The sequence below is a fragment of the Helicoverpa zea genome, chromosome 14 (assembly GCF_022581195.2).
Source record: "Helicoverpa zea isolate HzStark_Cry1AcR chromosome 14, ilHelZeax1.1, whole genome shotgun sequence".
In the NCBI taxonomy this organism is placed as follows: Eukaryota; Metazoa; Arthropoda; class Insecta; order Lepidoptera; family Noctuidae; genus Helicoverpa; species Helicoverpa zea.
Genome location: NC_061465.1, coordinates 2,526,125 through 2,547,727, shown reverse-complemented (window position 1 = coordinate 2,547,727; position 21,603 = coordinate 2,526,125). Strand labels below are relative to the sequence as shown.

General features: G+C 47.9%; 2 protein-coding genes across 2 annotated transcripts; one reads left to right on the top strand and one right to left on the bottom strand.

The window, feature by feature from the left end:
* Positions 1–7,802: 7,802 nt before the first annotated feature.
* Positions 7,803–19,126, bottom strand: LOC124636444 (centrosomal protein of 164 kDa-like). Its single transcript, XM_047172537.1, has 16 exons — positions 18,894–19,126; positions 18,423–18,534; positions 16,710–16,857; positions 15,226–15,676; positions 14,925–15,138; positions 14,380–14,702; positions 13,050–13,242; positions 11,971–12,868; positions 11,469–11,646; positions 10,912–11,069; positions 10,329–10,490; positions 9,674–9,774; positions 9,130–9,301; positions 8,456–8,584; positions 7,994–8,065; positions 7,803–7,870 (listed from the first exon to the last, which is right to left on the bottom strand). The coding sequence occupies exons 1-14, from the start codon at positions 18,952–18,954 to the stop codon at positions 8,462–8,464; spliced, it is 3,294 nt and encodes a 1,097-aa protein (XP_047028493.1). The 5' UTR covers positions 18,955–19,126; the 3' UTR covers positions 7,803–7,870; positions 7,994–8,065; positions 8,456–8,461.
* A 395-nt stretch (positions 19,127–19,521) lies between these two features.
* Positions 19,522–21,415, top strand: LOC124636447 (26S proteasome non-ATPase regulatory subunit 8-like). Its single transcript, XM_047172541.1, has 5 exons — positions 19,522–19,712; positions 19,792–19,967; positions 20,290–20,497; positions 20,781–20,951; positions 21,212–21,415. Exons 1-5 carry the CDS (start codon positions 19,605–19,607, stop codon positions 21,353–21,355), a joined length of 807 nt encoding a protein of 268 aa, XP_047028497.1. The 5' UTR covers positions 19,522–19,604; the 3' UTR covers positions 21,356–21,415.
* The last annotated feature ends 188 nt before the right edge of the window (positions 21,416–21,603 follow it).

Genomic DNA, 21,603 nt, shown 5'->3' with positions numbered 1-21,603 from the left:
AGCCCTATGCGGCGACAGCGAAGCCCTGGTCTCCCTGAGAGCAGCCCTCCTGCGCTTGAGCGCGGCCCGCGCGCGCCGCATGCCCTCGCGCTCCACCAGCGCGCGGTGCCGCACGAACTTACCGAAGGAGCCCTATGCGGCGACAGCGAAGCCCTGGTCTCCCTGAGAGCAGCCCTCCTGCGCTTGAGCGCGGCCCGCGCGCGCCGCATGCCCTCGCGCTCCACCAGCGCGCGGTGCCGCACGAACTTACCGAAGGAGCCCTATGCGGCGACAGCGAAGCCCTGGTCTCCCTGAGAGCAGCCCTCCTGCGCTTGAGCGCGGCCCGCGCGCGCCGCATGCCCTCGCGCTCCACCAGCGCGCGGTGCCGCACGAACTTACCGAAGGAGCCCTATGCGGCGACAGCGAAGCCCTGGTCTCCCTGAGAGCAGCCCTCCTGCGCTTGAGCGCGGCCCGCGCGCGCCGCATGCCCTCGCGCTCCACCAGCGCGCGGTGCCGCACGAACTTACCGAAGGAGCCCTATGCGGCGACAGCGAAGCCCTGGTCTCCCTGAGAGCAGCCCTCCTGCGCTTGAGCGCGGCCCGCGCGCGCCGCATGCCCTCGCGCTCCACCAGCGCGCGGTGCCGCACGAACTTACCGAAGGAGCCCTATGCGGCGACAGCGAAGCCCTGGTCTCCCTGAGAGCAGCCCTCCTGCGCTTGAGCGCGGCCCGCGCGCGCCGCATGCCCTCGCGCTCCACCAGCGCGCGGTGCCGCACGAACATACCGAAGGAGCCCTATGCGGCTACAGCGAAGCCCTGGTCTCCCTGAGAGCAGCCCTCCTGCGCTTGAGCGCGGCCCGCGCGCGCCGCATGCCCTCGCGCTCCACCAGCGCGCGGTGCCGCACGAACTTACCGAAGGAGCCCTATGCGGCGACAGCGAAGCCCTGGTCTCCCTGAGAGCAGCCCTCCTGCGCTTGAGCGCGGCCCGCGCGCGCCGCATGCCCTCGCGCTCCACCAGCGCGCGGTGCCGCACGAACTTACCGAAGGAGCCCTATGCGGCGACAGCGAAGCCCTGGTCTCCCTGAGAGCAGCCCTCCTGCGCTTGAGCGCGGCCCGCGCGCGCCGCATGCCCTCGCGCTCCACCAGCGCGCGGTGCCGCACGAACTTACCGAAGGAGCCCTATGCGGCGACAGCGAAGCCCTGGTCTCCCTGAGAGCAGCCCTCCTGCGCTTGAGCGCGGCCCGCGCGCGCCGCATGCCCTCGCGCTCCACCAGCGCGCGGTGCCGCACGAACTTACCGAAGGAGCCCTATGCGGCGACAGCGAAGCCCTGGTCTCCCTGAGAGCAGCCCTCCTGCGCTTGAGCGCGGCCCGCGCGCGCCGCATGCCCTCGCGCTCCACCAGCGCGCGGTGCCGCACGAACTTACCGAAGGAGCCCTATGCGGCGACAGCGAAGCCCTGGTCTCCCTGAGAGCAGCCCTCCTGCGCTTGAGCGCGGCCCGCGCGCGCCGCATGCCCTCGCGCTCCACCAGCGCGCGGTGCCGCACGAACTTACCGAAGGAGCCCTATGCGGCGACAGCGAAGCCCTGGTCTCCCTGAGAGCAGCCCTCCTGCGCTTGAGCGCGGCCCGCGCGCGCCGCATGCCCTCGCGCTCCACCAGCGCGCGGTGCCGCACGAACTTACCGAAGGAGCCCTATGCGGCGACAGCGAAGCCCTGGTCTCCCTGAGAGCAGCCCTCCTGCGCTTGAGCGCGGCCCGCGCGCGCCGCATGCCCTCGCGCTCCACCAGCGCGCGGTGCCGCACGAACTTACCGAAGGAGCCCTATGCGGCGACAGCGAAGCCCTGGTCTCCCTGAGAGCAGCCCTCCTGCGCTTGAGCGCGGCCCGCGCGCGCCGCATGCCCTCGCGCTCCACCAGCGCGCGGTGCCGCACGAACTTACCGAAGGAGCCCTATGCGGCGACAGCGAAGCCCTGGTCTCCCTGAGAGCAGCCCTCCTGCGCTTGAGCGCGGCCCGCGCGCGCCGCATGCCCTCGCGCTCCACCAGCGCGCGGTGCCGCACGAACTTACCGAAGGAGCCCTATGCGGCGACAGCGAAGCCCTGGTCTCCCTGAGAGCAGCCCTCCTGCGCTTGAGCGCGGCCCGCGCGCGCCGCATGCCCTCGCGCTCCACCAGCGCGCGGTGCCGCACGAACTTACCGAAGGAGCCCTATGCGGCGACAGCGAAGCCCTGGTCTCCCTGAGAGCAGCCCTCCTGCGCTTGAGCGCGGCCCGCGCGCGCCGCATGCCCTCGCGCTCCACCAGCGCGCGGTGCCGCACGAACTTACCGAAGGAGCCCTATGCGGCGACAGCGAAGCCCTGGTCTCCCTGAGAGCAGCCCTCCTGCGCTTGAGCGCGGCCCGCGCGCGCCGCATGCCCTCGCGCTCCACCAGCGCGCGGTGCCGCACGAACTTACCGAAGGAGCCCTATGCGGCGACAGCGAAGCCCTGGTCTCCCTGAGAGCAGCCCTCCTGCGCTTGAGCGCGGCCCGCGCGCGCCGCATGCCCTCGCGCTCCACCAGCGCGCGGTGCCGCACGAACTTACCGAAGGAGCCCTATGCGGCGACAGCGAAGCCCTGGTCTCCCTGAGAGCAGCCCTCCTGCGCTTGAGCGCGGCCCGCGCGCGCCGCATGCCCTCGCGCTCCACCAGCGCGCGGTGCCGCACGAACTTACCGAAGGAGCCCTATGCGGCGACAGCGAAGCCCTGGTCTCCCTGAGAGCAGCCCTCCTGCGCTTGAGCGCGGCCCGCGCGCGCCGCATGCCCTCGCGCTCCACCAGCGCGCGGTGCCGCACGAACTTACCGAAGGAGCCCTATGCGGCGACAGCGAAGCCCTGGTCTCCCTGAGAGCAGCCCTCCTGCGCTTGAGCGCGGCCCGCGCGCGCCGCATGCCCTCGCGCTCCACCAGCGCGCGGTGCCGCACGAACTTACCGAAGGAGCCCTATGCGGCGACAGCGAAGCCCTGGTCTCCCTGAGAGCAGCCCTCCTGCGCTTGAGCGCGGCCCGCGCGCGCCGCATGCCCTCGCGCTCCACCAGCGCGCGGTGCCGCACGAACTTACCGAAGGAGCCCTATGCGGCGACAGCGAAGCCCTGGTCTCCCTGAGAGCAGCCCTCCTGCGCTTGAGCGCGGCCCGCGCGCGCCGCATGCCCTCGCGCTCCACCAGCGCGCGGTGCCGCACGAACTTACCGAAGGAGCCCTATGCGGCGACAGCGAAGCCCTGGTCTCCCTGAGAGCAGCCCTCCTGCGCTTGAGCGCGGCCCGCGCGCGCCGCATGCCCTCGCGCTCCACCAGCGCGCGGTGCCGCACGAACTTACCGAAGGAGCCCTATGCGGCGACAGCGAAGCCCTGGTCTCCCTGAGAGCAGCCCTCCTGCGCTTGAGCGCGGCCCGCGCGCGCCGCATGCCCTCGCGCTCCACCAGCGCGCGGTGCCGCACGAACTTACCGAAGGAGCCCTATGCGGCGACAGCGAAGCCCTGGTCTCCCTGAGAGCAGCCCTCCTGCGCTTGAGCGCGGCCCGCGCGCGCCGCATGCCCTCGCGCTCCACCAGCGCGCGGTGCCGCACGAACTTACCGAAGGAGCCCTATGCGGCGACAGCGAAGCCCTGGTCTCCCTGAGAGCAGCCCTCCTGCGCTTGAGCGCGGCCCGCGCGCGCCGCATGCCCTCGCGCTCCACCAGCGCGCGGTGCCGCACGAACTTACCGAAGGAGCCCTATGCGGCGACAGCGAAGCCCTGGTCTCCCTGAGAGCAGCCCTCCTGCGCTTGAGCGCGGCCCGCGCGCGCCGCATGCCCTCGCGCTCCACCAGCGCGCGGTGCCGCACGAACTTACCGAAGGAGCCCTATGCGGCGACAGCGAAGCCCTGGTCTCCCTGAGAGCAGCCCTCCTGCGCTTGAGCGCGGCCCGCGCGCGCCGCATGCCCTCGCGCTCCACCAGCGCGCGGTGCCGCACGAACTTACCGAAGGAGCCCTATGCGGCGACAGCGAAGCCCTGGTCTCCCTGAGAGCAGCCCTCCTGCGCTTGAGCGCGGCCCGCGCGCGCCGCATGCCCTCGCGCTCCACCAGCGCGCGGTGCCGCACGAACTTACCGAAGGAGCCCTATGCGGCGACAGCGAAGCCCTGGTCTCCCTGAGAGCAGCCCTCCTGCGCTTGAGCGCGGCCCGCGCGCGCCGCATGCACTCGCGCTCCACCAGCGCGCGGTGCCGCACGAACTTACCGAAGGAGCCCTATGCGGCGACAGCGAAGCCCTGGTCTCCCTGAGAGCAGCCCTCCTGCGCTTGAGCGCGGCCCGCGCGCGCCGCATGCCCTCGCGCTCCACCAGCGCGCGGTGCCGCACGAACTTACCGAAGGAGCCCTATGCGGCGACAGCGAAGCCCTGGTCTCCCTGAGAGCAGCCCTCCTGCGCTTGAGCGCGGCCCGCGCGCGCCGCATGCCCTCGCGCTCCACCAGCGCGCGGTGCCGCACGAACTTACCGAAGGAGCCCTATGCGGCGACAGCGAAGCCCTGGTCTCCCTGAGAGCAGCCCTCCTGCGCTTGAGCGCGGCCCGCGCGCGCCGCATGCCCTCGCGCTCCACCAGCGCGCGGTGCCGCACGAACTTACCGAAGGAGCCCTATGCGGCGACAGCGAAGCCCTGGTCTCCCTGAGAGCAGCCCTCCTGCGCTTGAGCGCGGCCCGCGCGCGCCGCATGCCCTCGCGCTCCACCAGCGCGCGGTGCCGCACGAACTTACCGAAGGAGCCCTATGCGGCGACAGCGAAGCCCTGGTCTCCCTGAGAGCAGCCCTCCTGCGCTTGAGCGCGGCCCGCGCGCGCCGCATGCCCTCGCGCTCCACCAGCGCGCGGTGCCGCACGAACTTACCGAAGGAGCCCTATGCGGCGACAGCGAAGCCCTGGTCTCCCTGAGAGCAGCCCTCCTGCGCTTGAGCGCGGCCCGCGCGCGCCGCATGCCCTCGCGCTCCACCAGCGCGCGGTGCCGCACGAACTTACCGAAGGAGCCCTATGCGGCGACAGCGAAGCCCTGGTCTCCCTGAGAGCAGCCCTCCTGCGCTTGAGCGCGGCCCGCGCGCGCCGCATGCCCTCGCGCTCCACCAGCGCGCGGTGCCGCACGAACTTACCGAAGGAGCCCTATGCGGCGACAGCGAAGCCCTGGTCTCCCTGAGAGCAGCCCTCCTGCGCTTGAGCGCGGCCCGCGCGCGCCGCATGCCCTCGCGCTCCACCAGCGCGCGGTGCCGCACGAACTTACCGAAGGAGCCCTATGCGGCGACAGCGAAGCCCTGGTCTCCCTGAGAGCAGCCCTCCTGCGCTTGAGCGCGGCCCGCGCGCGCCGCATGCCCTCGCGCTCCACCAGCGCGCGGTGCCGCACGAACTTACCGAAGGAGCCCTATGCGGCGACAGCGAAGCCCTGGTCTCCCTGAGAGCAGCCCTCCTGCGCTTGAGCGCGGCCCGCGCGCGCCGCATGCCCTCGCGCTCCACCAGCGCGCGGTGCCGCACGAACTTACCGAAGGAGCCCTATGCGGCGACAGCGAAGCCCTGGTCTCCCTGAGAGCAGCCCTCCTGCGCTTGAGCGCGGCCCGCGCGCGCCGCATGCCCTCGCGCTCCACCAGCGCGCGGTGCCGCACGAACTTACCGAAGGAGCCCTATGCGGCGACAGCGAAGCCCTGGTCTCCCTGAGAGCAGCCCTCCTGCGCTTGAGCGCGGCCCGCGCGCGCCGCATGCCCTCGCGCTCCACCAGCGCGCGGTGCCGCACGAACTTACCGAAGGAGCCCTATGCGGCGACAGCGAAGCCCTGGTCTCCCTGAGAGCAGCCCTCCTGCGCTTGAGCGCGGCCCGCGCGCGCCGCATGCCCTCGCGCTCCACCAGCGCGCGGTGCCGCACGAACTTACCGAAGGAGCCCTATGCGGCGACAGCGAAGCCCTGGTCTCCCTGAGAGCAGCCCTCCTGCGCTTGAGCGCGGCCCGCGCGCGCCGCATGCCCTCGCGCTCCACCAGCGCGCGGTGCCGCACGAACTTACCGAAGGAGCCCTATGCGGCGACAGCGAAGCCCTGGTCTCCCTGAGAGCAGCCCTCCTGCGCTTGAGCGCGGCCCGCGCGCGCCGCATGCCCTCGCGCTCCACCAGCGCGCGGTGCCGCACGAACTTACCGAAGGAGCCCTATGCGGCGACAGCGAAGCCCTGGTCTCCCTGAGAGCAGCCCTCCTGCGCTTGAGCGCGGCCCGCGCGCGCCGCATGCCCTCGCGCTCCACCAGCGCGCGGTGCCGCACGAACTTACCGAAGGAGCCCTATGCGGCGACAGCGAAGCCCTGGTCTCCCTGAGAGCAGCCCTCCTGCGCTTGAGCGCGGCCCGCGCGCGCCGCATGCCCTCGCGCTCCACCAGCGCGCGGTGCCGCACGAACTTACCGAAGGAGCCCTATGCGGCGACAGCGAAGCCCTGGTCTCCCTGAGAGCAGCCCTCCTGCGCTTGAGCGCGGCCCGCGCGCGCCGCATGCCCTCGCGCTCCACCAGCGCGCGGTGCCGCACGAACTTACCGAAGGAGCCCTATGCGGCGACAGCGAAGCCCTGGTCTCCCTGAGAGCAGCCCTCCTGCGCTTGAGCGCGGCCCGCGCGCGCCGCATGCCCTCGCGCTCCACCAGCGCGCGGTGCCGCACGAACTTACCGAAGGAGCCCTATGCGGCGACAGCGAAGCCCTGGTCTCCCTGAGAGCAGCCCTCCTGCGCTTGAGCGCGGCCCGCGCGCGCCGCATGCCCTCGCGCTCCACCAGCGCGCGGTGCCGCACGAACTTACCGAAGGAGCCCTATGCGGCGACAGCGAAGCCCTGGTCTCCCTGAGAGCAGCCCTCCTGCGCTTGAGCGCGGCCCGCGCGCGCCGCATGCCCTCGCGCTCCACCAGCGCGCGGTGCCGCACGAACTTACCGAAGGAGCCCTATGCGGCGACAGCGAAGCCCTGGTCTCCCTGAGAGCAGCCCTCCTGCGCTTGAGCGCGGCCCGCGCGCGCCGCATGCCCTCGCGCTCCACCAGCGCGCGGTGCCGCACGAACTCCAGCTCCGGAGCGTCCGCTGTCGTCACTGCACCTGGGAGAGATACATACTTTTGATACAAGATTAGGAGAAGCGCATATGCGCCTTTGGAATAGATAAATTGCCGAAATGTGTCAGTCATCATTAGATAGAGCGCAATGCCCTCTTCCCGATTCAGGTATTTGAAAGTAAAAGACGCCGTAAAAGATGCATCTACGATTTTTTAAATCACTTATTGTTTATTAAAACACGGACAACATATAAAAACAGCGGACATACATGTGAGATTACACAAAAATGAAAATTAAGTATGTCCGCATCTAAAATTAATCATTCGAAGCTAAGAATTGTACCTACTAACTTTAAATAGCAACGGGTGGAAGAGGCCTAGGAAACATGCAGAATTTAGTCACAGGCCACCATTTATACAACTTTTTTTAATACCGATATCATCCTTGACAACTCACAAAAGTCTTACCTAATTCAGCAAAGGGATATCGTAAACTGTAAGCCGGTTGGCACGCTAAATCCGGGAACTGATCTTCCAAATCATCTAACTTTCTCAACTGCTGCCGAAGTGACTCTAATGGACTCGACCAGCCTTCGCCACGTCTAGAACGCAAAAATAAAACATTTATTTACAGTTAACCCGTTGTATGTCAGAGCTCAGATATACGCGAGACACAATTGATTTTCTACTGTATTTTAATTCGCTGCTTGTGTGTCACAAGCAGTTAATGCTTACTACTTTGGAAATGTAAAAGTTACTTTGTCTGTCAAGAAATCTTACTTTGGTGAATAGTTCAGCCGGGATGTGGAGGCTGATTTTAATCTTGTAAAACATCTGCGTCGGCCGTGTCCTAAAACAATAAAATAATCCAAATAAAAAATAATATCCTATTTTTACAATCACTTATAAAAAATTACATGTTTTTAGAAAGTAATGTTTTTTTACTCCTTTGGAAAGTTATTTGAATATTTACCGTTCACGTTTTCTTTAGGTTTCTCGTCAGCTGTTGTGGCATCGGACGAGTCCTGGCAGTCAGTTGTAGCACCTACAGAAAATATAACATTAATAAGTGTCAGAAATCAACAATACAACATTAATAAATAAGAGAAACTTTGAAGTTAATCGACAACAAACAGCAGGCTCCCCTTTCGGGGTCCCTTAAATTTAGTGTGGATTTTTCCTTAAAAAGGTCCCTAACAATATAAAAATCTAATGTGTATCTAGATGTGAAACCTTTTAACTATAATAATACATTTTATTTAAATAGATTTCGAACAGTGATTACTATCACAATTAGACCACATAAATATAGGTTAGATATACACCAAAAACTCAATTCGCAACATATTCACCTAAAAATCAAACACACACAAAACCAAACCATCAAGGCAAAGCAGAGCAAAATAATAGAAAAATAAAAAAGCTAAATACGTACGTAAGTCTACATGATGTGGTCACCTGTATCTCTGTGGCGGCGCCGCGGCGGCTCGCGGAACGCCACCGCCGAGCGGCGCGGACGCGGACGTGCTGCGGAAGCTTGGGATGTGTCCGCTGATGGTACTGGCTGGATTGTGGAATGAAGGTTTTAAGTGGTTGTGAAGTTTGCAATAAATGTTACATAGTGTAACTGTAGCGTCAGTAAATATATCGGTAAGTTAAAGATTATCAGAAGATGGTGGTTGAAATAATTATTTTACAAGTGCAAATATAGTCATTTTCAGCAAGAATCAAAATAAAAGATCATTATTGTATAAGTGCAAAAATAAAATAATTTTCACCAGGGATCCATTAAAGAAAGTATATAAAGTAGAAATTATAACAATATCAAGTCTAAATAAGTGTTGTAATATTTGAATATATGCTACACCTACATCATGTTTTGAATAACTACAAAAAAATGCCTTGACTAAATACACTCATTCATTTTTCTAAGTCATCAGCCGAAACTTCGGCTTAAAGGTTAACTAACAAGGTGCAACTGAATACCAGTGTTTTACACAGAACAACTGCCTTTCTGACTTTCTCAACGAAAGCAACCCAATACAATACCCTCTGGCAAAGTTTTCAGACTTTCTTGCTTCATTTAATTTCTAAGTTAGCAATACTCACATTATCCCTCCTAATTTTCCAATCATCATTGTTATTGTCGGGTTTGTGCGTGTTAGTTTCTGAGTAAGAGGTCTCGTTATCATTGTACTTGAGGTTCGGGTTGTTGTTCATGCGACGAGGCGGCTCCGGTTCGACCACTGCGCTTACCGATGTCTCGTTTAGTTCTTTACATCTGTGGAATATAAAGGGGAAAAACATATGTCATAATATTGTTACAGGGTTACCGTACAAATTCTACAGTGAACAATACAAATTGACAAAAAATATGATTGACAAAAACTGTTGTTATAAACACACAATTCAAAAAATGTTTTTATAAAAATAATAAATAAAACAGAAAACAACGCTTTTTTTGTATTCCATAAAAAAAAAACATTATTTTTAATATATTTTAAATTGCCAAATAAAAATATCGAAGAAGAATTGACTACAGCCGACCATAATGCTATCGATTTTTTTTTTAATTATGATGAGCTATTTGTTATTCATTAATGAGATCATCAGGTTAGGATTAACTTACTGTAAATATAATTACATAGTTTACCTTTCTAGTGATTGGTTAGCTTTGTGTGAATTTGACTTCTCAGTTTCTGATCCAGTTGTCATACTCATTTCACGTCTCTTATTCCGGCGTTCAATTGACATCTGAAAACAAAATGGTTTGATGATAGCAGTATTGGTTAATTTGGTTTAGAAGTCAGTTTACGGGGTATGGGATTATACAGGACTGCGGGGTGTTCTTAAGACTCCGCGGCCCTGGTACATATAGGGCTTAAAAAGGAACATGGTAGGTTTTAGTCAGCAAGACTCTGACACTCTCACGGCCCTCCCACGGCGGTCCGGTTGGGTGCAGCGTGTGGGAGTGTCATTTGATGATTTTCCCAAAAAAAGGTTATGTGCAAGTCTTTTATGTAGATTAATGCTATAACACCTACCTTAACATCGTGCTTGAGGCGCACGTACTTCTCCTTGAGGCACTTGTACTCGCCAGCCGAGCCCGCACTTCTTCTAGATGTGAAGTGTGTTGTGTGCTAGGTGTTTGTATATTATATGAATGATATATTCTGACCTTAACATCGTGCTTGAGGCGCACGTACTTCTCCTTGAGGCACTTGTACTCGCCAGTCGAGCCCGCACTTGTTCTAAATGTCATGTGTGTTGTATGCTAGGTGTTTCTATATGAATGCTATAACCCCTACCTTAACATCGTGCTTGAGTCGCACGTACTTCTCCTTGAGGCACTTGTACTTGTCCTGCAGCGCCCGCTCGTCGCTCAGGCGGCCGCCCGCCGCCCGCGAGCTCGCCAGACGAGCCCGCACTTCTTCTAAGTGGCAGGCATGTTGTGTTCGAAGCCTCTCAATCTGTAGAATTTAAATATTATATAAATAAAAAACAACATTTTATTTCATTTTTGAAACTACATTTTATTTATTTATCCATTTAATTTAGGCATCATTTTAATAACAGGGTAGCTTGTTAGCTCGCGACCGCACTTTGAATTCACGTCTTCACGGTGCATGTAGCTGAGCAAGTTAACATGTGCAAGTAACAAGTGACAAAAGCACGCGGGTGGGTATTTTGCTTTGGTACATGCGCGAGTCGCTGGACCCGCACGTTTTTAAAATGCGTATTTGCAGTACGTAAACTAAAAGCATTTACCCCGCAATTGGATTTAGTAGAAAACAAGAAATTATATGCATATAGTTAAAAGTGGACACCGACCCCCAACAATATTCGAAAAAGGCTAAATGGACCCGATAGTAACCAACTTTTATCACTTACCTCAGCTCTATAGTCATGCCTAAGATCAGTGACTCTAGTAGTATGTTCTTCTCTCAGAGACTCTATGGTCGCTCTGTTCTCTTCTATCATACGACTGCGTTCCTTCGCCAAGTTTGCTTGTAATTGATCCCTTAGTTCTGATAATGTGCGTTCGTTTTCTGAAAAGCACAATTTATTATTTTGGGTTCACGATTTTTTTACCATTCTTATATAATGCATACAATTGTTTCTATTATTTATTCTTGTTTGTGTTTTTATGTGTACAAAAACTATTAAATAAATAAATAATTTGTTTTGTGGAAAATATTAAGGAAAGTTTTTAAAATATACCCCAAACTCACTGTCAGTCAATTTCATTAATTTTTATTGAACGTCGTATTCCCGGAAAGGGATAACTTTAAATAACATCACACTCGCTATTAATTTTTTCAATCTTTTGTATGGGTGTCGAGACTGAAATCTGAGTAAGCAAGCAACGCAAGTTCGAAAAGTATCAGCTTGACAAGCATGCAACCGGAGGTAAAATTAAGCCAGTATAATTTAAAACACAAAATTACCTATTTCCAACTGGCGTTGCTGTTCAATAAGCTTATCCCTGTATTGCTGATGTATTTTGTTCATATTGTCTAAATGTTGTCGCTCAGCCAACTCGATGTCTTGTTGATTTCGTTCGTCCAGCTCCAACGTTGCTTGTTCTAGTGTTTGTCTGTGTGTTTGTTCGGCTTGTGCTAGTGCCTAAAGTAGAATAAAAAAATATTTGGTAGAAGGTATGTAATTATTTTGTAAAAAAATCAAGTGTAGCAAAAAATCTTGAATCTATTTAAATTAATTTAGGTATTATAATTTTTAGTAGCCATAATGGAATGAATAAACTTAATATTAAATTGAAGTAATATTGAATGTAACCTTTAAAGGCTTTGACCCACTGAAGTGGACGTTAAACTATTGAAACATTGTTCTACTGTGTTATTTCACTCTGGAAAATGTTAAGCTAATAATATAATCCCAACGGAAATTTATTTTAATCAAGTGAATATTGTCGAAAACATCTTATCTTACCTCTTCCATCTCTCTCCGATGCCTTTCAGCTTGCTCATTCAACCTCATTCTCTTCTCTGCTACAAATTTCTCCTCCGTCTCCCTCAACTCCTCTAATAATTCCGCTCTCAACTTCCTCTCCCTAACCGACCACTCTACTCTAATACTCTCCAACTCCTTCTGTAAAGCTAACTCCAGTCTTCTCTTCTCATCTGCTTTGTTCCTCTCTATCATATCTCTTGTTCCCATATCGGGGATTAGAGGAGATTTTATAGGCTTCGGAAACGTTTCTTCTTGAGTCTCAAATTGATATACTACCACTACATTGTCAGAACTAGATTTCCCTTGCGATAGAATAACTCCGTCTAATCTAGGACTTGTTAGGCCTTTTCCTAGGCTCGAAGCCGAGTCCGAAGTCTTTATAGGCCCCATTACGGACTTGTTAGGCTTGAAAGTCGATAAAGGACTCCAAGGTTTAGCATAATCCAGTCGTGGAGATCTCATTTCGGAACCCAAACTGGGTGTAGGCGAAACTTTGATCTGCGGCGACTTTATAGAGACCTCGTGAGACTTCGACTTCGATTCATCATCCCGTCCAGAAGTTTTCTTTGAATCGTCAGAATCGGATGCAACTTTTGAAAAGTCTAATATAGGAACTTTGATTTGAGGTATTTGAATGTTTTCGTTTGAACGTATCTTATCTGAGCTTATTGACTTTTTATCTGAGCTCTCCTCAGATTTTGGACCATCTTTTTCTATTTCTTTTTCGTTACTATTTTTTTCTCTTTCGTTGGAATCGTCTAAGTCGTTGAGGTCTAGATTTGCAAATTCTCTGTCCGGGGAGTCTATTGAAGTTTCAGATTCAATGCTCTCCATTAAGTTAATTGATATTTTATTTTTTTGAGGTATCATTGGTGATCTGCAAAATTAAGCAAATCAACTATTGTGCAATAACAAGAATTTTTAACAGTAGAATTGATCTTGGCTGGCATATAAATTACAATTAAAGCTATTGTTAAGGCCCAGTCCTTTACACTAAATGATTATTTATTTCAGGATTTAAAAAGCCTCTTATAATAAAACTCTTTATTCGTACAAACCTTGGCCGTGTCTCTTTCTCAGAAGCCCCAGGTTCCTCCAGATTAACCGACAAAGTATCTATGTCTCCCGGTCGGACTAGATCCGATATTTTCTGAAAGTTCTTCTGAAATAGATCGGGTTTGATATAGTCGCCTGGAGGAGGTCTTAACACGCGGCGTCGAGGTGAAGTGCCACGAGCATAGCTGTCGCTGTCTGTAAGAAATTAATTACATGATGATTTATTAGCTTGGGTTAAAATAAGACAGAATTACATAAAACAATGTCTAACTATAACAATTCTACTTATAACAAAACACTCCAAAAAATATCGTCTTTCTAATCGTTCTGGAAAAACACCAGAATATACTATATACATACTTTTACTGGTAGATATTTTAATTAAATATGAATAACTCAGGTTTGTTTTTTTTACTTTTTTATTTGAAACTAAATAATAAAAATACCTTGAAAAATTGACGATGACACCGCAAACTACGTCTAGACAATTTACAGAAGTATTGAACTATACTATACCCTCAGAATCGTTTTCGTCTGAAGAAATGTTCTCCTTATTAAATATGGGTAAAGGATTAGGTCTTGGTAAGAGTGGGGTCAAAAATCTTGGGTTCTTTGGCATTCCTCTGGGTGACGTCGGCGATAACGGAACTTTAGGTGGGGACGGGAGACCAAGGGGAAATTCGGGATCTAGGAGAAACATATATTGCATTTACGTAAATACTGCAACATATCAACTCGTCTCATTCAGTATCATTTGAATAGACAAGGTCGATACGGTTACGATCCGCTTCAAATATTTCAATTAGAACAAAATAATTGAATATCGATTTTCGTTATGCAGACTTTAATGTCAAAGAGCCGTTAAATGCACAGAGCGCTTTTAGCGTGATAACGTATTATATTTCGAGTCATACACGAAAACTAAAGTAACGTCGGAATTTCGGAAACGTCACTGCGCGCACGCAGCAAAGAGGTTATCAGCACTTAAAAACTTCGTTCGTATACTGACTTTAAAGGCAACATTTCATTTTAACAGTAGGTAATCATTCTCTTTAACGGCAGTAGTATAGCACGCACTTGGGAACAACAAACGGCAAGGTCCCTATTGACATGACAATGTTTTACTGAACCTACAATACGGTAATGCTTTAACATTACATCATATTTTGCATTGAAAAGTTATAAAGTACTGCATCTTAAAGGGCTGTGATGATCTATGTACATAATATAAACATCACTTTTAACGAAAATATTATAACTACACTTAGCTTATTTACTTTCTCACAATGATAACAGACTATAAATATAAAAAAATATAAAAGTTACACTCACCAACAGAATCCCTTTCAGAACCGGACAAACTCTTTACCTCCCTCGGACTTTCATTAGGCCTCGGAGGCAAAGGGGGTCTTGCAGCCAAAGGGGTCAACACTATCTGGTTCAACGGCACAGCGGGTGACCCCACGAGGTGTGATGACACGGGTGATGACGGCACGAGAGGTGATGACGGGACGAGGGGTGATGACGGGATGATAGGGGACGGAATAGATGGGTGGGGGGTGGCTGATATGATTGAGCTTTGGCCATCGTTCTGTTCTGAGGAGCTGTTTGAGCCCGGACTGACGGTCGGTTCGGGTAAGTTCTCGAGTTTAAATCTGGAAATAAGGGGAGAACATTTTTATTATATAGTAAATTCATTTGCTTATAGTTACTTGTTTACTGATTAAATCCGTATATGACAACAAAAATAATGTACCTAAATCTGAATTCACCCAATGTTGACTTACTGTTGAAAACAACTCAAATTCGCTCAAAGACCATTGAAGAACAAATATCTTCATTTTTAGTTTTTTTTTACACTAATGAAAACTTCTTACCTAACACTTTTTCTATCTTCTTCAAAACTAGCAGGCTGCTTATGTCTTCCCATGAAGATATTGTCAACTTTCTTATGCAATGCATCAGACATTTTCTCCCGCAGTATTCCTTTAGGCGGATCACTTTTAGTGACGGAGTCTATTGGCAAAGATTTGTCGGTATCTGGACTCGGGAGATCGGATTTTGAAACTTTGAGAAACATGCTGCCTTTGCCTGAAAAAAAAAAACACGTTCTACTATCGAAATTGCTCAAGTTTGTATATTATATTTCAAAATGATTAAATAAATGTCATAAATCACCTGTCAATGGAAACCCCCTCTCAATTTTAGAAGACATCAGCAACGGGCTAAAATTCTCTTCTTCAGGGCTGTTTAACACGTGCATCTTCAAATCAATAATCTCTGATTGCTGTTTGAACAATAACTTTGGTCTTTCAGCCCCAAACGCCGGGCGACTGAGCAAGTCTCTATCCGACGTATTCCTCAAGAGACTGGGTTTGCCCGAAAGTGAACCATCTACACTACGCCTTAGAGGCGATATTCGAGTGTCACTTAGTTTCTTGTCGATTCTGCTAAGGGGAGATGGTGGGGGTCTTCCTAAAGGTGTTAGGCGCCTGGGTCCAGTAAGGGTCGGGTTTTCTCTGACGTCAGACGCATGGTTCTCACTGTCCGTGCTAAGTTCTTCATCGCTTTCGACCTTTGTTTCAACTCGCTCCAAGTTTTTTGTGTTCTCTTCTGATGTGAGGAGTTCCTGTATAGGCAGTTATAATGATTAAAAAGTTAAATTAAAACATTGTCATAGATAAAGCTGAATGAATAAGTAAACAGATAGACAAAATGCGGGTTTGTCAAAACATTTTAGGGCCGATTTGTCAATCATCAGTTAACTTCTATCCGAAGAATAAAATCGGTTTGACATAATATTTTCAATACAAATGCTGTCAACACGTAAACAATATCTTCAGATAAAAGTTACCTTGTGATTACAAAATCGGCCCTTACAAATATCTACAAATAATAGAAAAAACACTAACAAACCGAAACAAAAAAAACACAACACACAAAAACAAACTACATAACAAAACAACAGGCGCGTCCAATTAGTTCAATAAAAGGTTAATAAGGTAACAACGAGTTTATCGCCTCGTAAAGACATCATTGAGACTCGTAGGTGTGAACTGACGTCAACCTTGGACATGCAACGATAGCTATGACAATTCTTATGGTACAAATCGATAATTCTCGTATTTACGCCGTGGTATTTGTGAGGAGCATATGGTGGGGTAGAAATTAATGTCACATTAATATAATTGAATATCGACTGCACCAAGTGTATTACTTCAAGCTAGGTTTCTGATGAAATTGGGTCTTAGTCCTAATTATATATTTGCATCTTTTAATTAATTTCGTAAATAAAATGCTGAAAAGCAAACTTTTATTTACTTAACTGTGAATGTCTTTAGCGTACATGCCAAGCTTACTTGAGAACTTCTGCTAAAACTGAAACTTTGATCTAACTGTCAGATTCCTAATGAATAGCCAGATACACAGATCTAAAAGACCATACTAGTGACAATTTTTCTACTAAAAAATCAAATGATGCGTACAGGCTGGGTGAGCTTAGACAGTAGTAGCAGTTTGATACCTGCAAACCACGTACATGAACACTCTTGCTGACTGTCCTTTGAGCGCATTTTAAATGCGTGCGTTTTAAACGCGTACATAGAAACGCCTCTTCTCTGCCTAGCTTTATAAATAAATACATATTGCTATAAACAATTTACCTGTACAGAAGCGCAGGTGTCATCTTGCATGGAAGCATCGCGCGCCTTCTTCACGAGTTCCCTGTATACGTTGTCTAGCGGATGCTCCCATTGCGTACTCTTCGTCTCTTCGTTGTAGTAGTAATGTGATTGGATTTTATCGTCATAGCTGCGTGGAAAGAAGAATCAAAGTCAAAGTCAATTTTTTTTTCAAATTGACCTATAAGAGCTCTTTCGAAACGTCGACGAGTGTCATTTTAGCGCAAGCAAAGTTAGTTTCTTTCTGTAAATTAAAATTTTCAGAAAGTAAAACAGTCGGAGCATTTATCTGCATTATCGGTTTTGCTCACCTACATGGTTAATAGTATTTAACAAGTTTTGTTTGTGCATTTGAAGGGACAAATTCAGTTGGACAACAGCGATACACAAAATTGCTGTAATTATGAGATCTTTTGGAATATTCAACCACAAATATAAAACGTAATACTTAGAGCTGAGTATCTGATCAACATAATTACACAAAAGGACATAGGATAAAAAATGATTTCAGTCAACAAGAGTATGACATGGCACACTTCCAGTAAAGGTGTGAAAGAAGAATACATATAAAACAAATTAGAACTATTTAAAAACTATCCTATGTTCTTTTTCATGGTCAACTCTATCTCTGTACCAAATTTTATTAAAATCAGTTCAGTAATTCAGACGTGAAAGCGTAACAGACAGACAGAGTTACTTTCACATTTATAATATTAGTAGGGATAATATCGACTGTAAATTGTTTTGTAACTAGAGTAAAACCTCAGCCTTGGTTTTTAAAACAACCTTCATTTTGTAAAGGTTAGGTGTTTTATTAAGATTTATAAAATAAGCATTATGAAAATATCAGTGTTTGTTTCCCAGCCATTATATTTTATGTGAAGGCTACATGCCTCCGCTAGACATAATTATTGATTTGACATTACATCACCTGGTTACTGCTTCAGTTCATGATATTTTAAATTAAAGATAAGTAGTATTTTGAAATTTGAAGTACAGACTTAAAATAATATAACTCTTTCGTCAACTTATTGACTGTACAAAGTGAAAATTTTTCAATTATTTTGAGCAAAAAAAAAAAACAATAACAGCCTTACTTATAAACGTGAATTAAATATAAGTAATACTTAAGGGCTGCTTAAGAAAATTCTTACTTATAAACGTTGCTAAAGCATGTCTTAACTAACATTTAATCAATGCTTAAGACTTTAAGTAGTGATTAGTTAAAACGTTGCTTAGAAGGTGATTAGAGATTTTATAAGTAAGGGGGTAATAATATAAAAGTCCGCCTTAGAAAACAGAATCATGTTCATAGAACACAATCATTTCCATTCATATCATCATTAGACACACTTCATCTGTAATAGATGATTGCAGCAGTACACTTTTCTAGTTGTTAGGTTCTATGGCTGAGTTAACAATATATAGCAGTTTCTACCACATGTGACTTTCTCAACTAACTTTTAAATAATCTGGTTAAGATGCTAAAGGCAGTGCTAAAGAAAACTTAGTATTTGAAGTAAGAAAGATAAACATTTTTCTATGGGATTTTATCAATAAGCATTTATTAAAGTTTCTGCCAAGAATCCTGAAAGGATTACTTCATTTTACTTGGATACAGTTTCGAAAATATATTTCTGTACATCATGAAAATTAACAGGCAGAAAAAATTATGTTAAGCAATGATGTACTTACTAGGCTTTCCATGGAGGTGGTAATGCTTGCATGAGTCCATCTTTAGCCAATGGTAGGAGGTGGCTCTCACTTTCAGGATCAATGCCCAGTTGCTGAGCATAGTCGGAGATTTCTGCAAATATTTCGTTAACTTTTAATAAGGCGAAATTATAGAAATTTAGACATATTTTAGTGACACTATATTCATATGCATTTTTTTAAAGTTGATGGACATTTTTATTTTAAATTTGGAATCTTATGAATTCGAATCACAGCAGATAAATTATGAATTTTAACGTAAACTTGAAACTACACTAAGCCAATTGGAATATAAAACAAACAGCATTATAAATTCTACATCCCTAGAAGAAGGGTTCATAAGATAGCTGACAATAACATAAAAAATTCCGATGTATGTTTGTATACAAGCACGGGTTTTATAGCTACTACAAAAATATTTTTGTTGAATACATAAAAATTTTATGAACAAACCCTCGGCGGATGGTTGACTGTTTTCATCGAATATTTCACGGCAAACCACAGGCGAAGACATCGTGCCACCATATCATTATTTCATTCTATACACACACAGCTTGCCGTAATATTCCAAAAAAATAATTTCTTTTATATATCTCATTTTAAATTCGATAAAAAACTCGGCAAAAAAATCACCTTCCGCACACAGAAAATCCTGTCAAATTTTCTTTTTTTTTTCACAAACTCGATAAATACTTGCCAGTACGGAACAGGTTGATTGATATTGATTGCCATTTAAAAAATGCTAATAATTATTTCTTTGACCACTATCCGACCGAAAAGTGTATGGAAAACCTTATTGAAAATGTTTTTTTTGCCATGGCCACAGTGAAATTCGACTTTGACATGTCATGATAGTGCGTTCAAAGCTATATAATGATCCACAAATACCATAAAATAAATATTCAATCCAAATTGATATCTTTTGAAATGTAATTCTATATCAATTACTCGATTTTAATGTAAAAATTTAACATAGTATATACCTCAAACTTTCTAAAAAAATCTGAAGAAATAAATGCCTTAATTATTAAAGAAAATATCATTTGACGATTTACTGTAACAGCATTGTAGTGATATACTCTGAACGCAAGTCGCAATTTCGCAAACAACCTCACTCAATCGGTGAACACAGATTTTGTTTTATCATTCAAATTTATACTAAAAATGGCATCAGTTAAAGACGTAGCAACTTTATATCAAAACTTAAAAACTGAGTGGGCCAAGAAGCCACGCAAACTGGACAAATGCGGTGAACTATTGAACAAAATAAAGGTAAGTGATAATTCGGGACGATGACTTGACACATACCATTGTTAGGTCAAAACATTACTGCAATTTCTTCTTTTTGCAGATTGCATTGACGCAATTGACTTTCCTGCCGAGTAATAATGCTGCCGCTAATCAGAAAGAGTTGATCTTGGCGCGTGATGTGTTGGAAATAGGTGCTCAATGGGCAGTTGCAGCCAAAGATGTAAAAGCCTTTGAACGTTATATGTCTCAGTTGAAATGCTACTATTTCGATTACAAGTAAGTACCTAACGAGCAAATAATAGTTTCAAATGTATAACATTGGATAGCCAAAGTACCAATCCTAAATTTCAGTTTGAACTAGCTACATTGTATACTTTGGTTAAAACAAGGTTTGCTATCTTTCAAAGCTTTTTATCTTAAACTACAAGTTCATCTTGCTAAATTATTGTTATGCTATGATAATCTATGCCATACCTAATATGTAATAAGACAAACTGAGGATCACCACATACTTCCTTTTTTCACATAATGAGTCATCAAACAGTTAATTGTGGCTCATATCTTAAGAGCGCTATTAAACATTATAACTACCTTACAGAGACCACCTCCCAGAGTCAGCATTCATGTACCAGCTCCTTGGCCTCAACTTGCTGTTCCTGCTCTCTCAAAACCGAGTAGCTGAGTTCCACACAGAATTGGAACGCCTGTCAGTAGATGTAATCAGAGCTGACCCATACATTAGGCATCCGCTGGCTTTGGAGCAGTATTTGATGGAAGGCAGTTATAATAAGATCTTTTTGGCTAAGGTATGATCATCTGAACGTTGTACTTTTATTTTATAAATTCTTGAAATATGAATCCTTTCATGAATTATATAATTACTTACTCCTAGCATACCGTAATAATACATATGTGCAACTATGACCAAGTGAAGTGGCCTTATTATGATTATATTTGGATCTTCTCAAATTAGCAAATTAGGCTAGGAAAACAAGATATATAATTATGCTATATATGCCAAAAATTTAACTCTAAACGACTATGATTCACCTATATGTTATTTGTTATTAAAATGCAATATGTTTTCAGGATAATGTACCAGCAGAAAGCTACACCCTCTTCATGGACACTCTCCTAGACACAGTCCGAGGAGAGATCGCTGCTTGCATCGAGAAAGCTTACCTTTGCATCTCTTGCGCTGAGGCAGCTCGCCGACTGAACCTGCCTTCTCAGCAGGCTGTCCATGAATATGGGAAGAAGGTAACAGTTGAAAATTATTTTACAGTTATTTGTTTTCATCCAGAAAAATTGTAAAGCTTCAAACACTAAGTACATTATTTTATGTTTGTACTCCTGTATTTTGTGACTAACAATAACCAAACCATTTCAGTTGTAATTTGACCAATGGGCGGCATTTTCACAGCTGGTTTTGATTTGGTTATCGTTATAGTTAAATGGTGCAACTCAATCTTAGTAAATTCGACAGGTTGACTGATAAATCATTTGTCTGTATTTTCTAGCGCAACTGGGTGCTCGGTCCGGACAACTGCTACCACTTCAACGCGGCTGAGGAGACTTGCGCAGCGGCCGCCGGCACTCTGCCCTCCTCCGAACTGGCTGGCCAAATCATCGAATACGCCAGGCATCTTGAAATGATTGTGTAATTTATCTACTTAAATTTTTATGTAACCTTCGTGATTAATTAAATTTCTTTATTATAATTATTCTTTGCGTTCTATGTTTTGTTCCCCTTTATCCCTTTATCTTTTTTTTTGTTAAAGAATAAAAAAGGAATATGTAGCTACACTGACTGTGTGAATCCCATGGCTACAAAACTATTGAGCCAATTTGAAAAAAAAAAAAAAAAACTATTACGTAGTTACACAATCCTCGTAGACGAATGTAGGCTATA

Excerpts from the sequence above, each read along its gene's own strand:
- LOC124636444 (XM_047172537.1), bottom strand. The coding sequence starts at position 18,954 with ATGTCTTCGCCTGTGGTTTGCCGTGAAATATTCGATGAAAACAGTCAA. Across the intron at positions 18,535-18,893 it reads CAGTCAACCATCCGCCGAGG|AAATCTCCGACTATGCTCAG; the intron begins GTTTGTTCATAA and ends AAATATTTGCAG. Across the intron at positions 10,491-10,911 it reads GGCATGACTATAGAGCTGAG|ATTGAGAGGCTTCGAACACA; the intron begins GTAAGTGATAAA and ends TAAATTCTACAG.
- LOC124636447 (XM_047172541.1), top strand. The coding sequence starts at position 19,605 with ATGGCATCAGTTAAAGACGTAGCAACTTTATATCAAAACTTAAAAACT. Across the intron at positions 19,713-19,791 it reads AACTATTGAACAAAATAAAG|ATTGCATTGACGCAATTGAC; the intron begins GTAAGTGATAAT and ends TTCTTTTTGCAG. Across the intron at positions 20,498-20,780 it reads ATAAGATCTTTTTGGCTAAG|GATAATGTACCAGCAGAAAG; the intron begins GTATGATCATCT and ends ATATGTTTTCAG.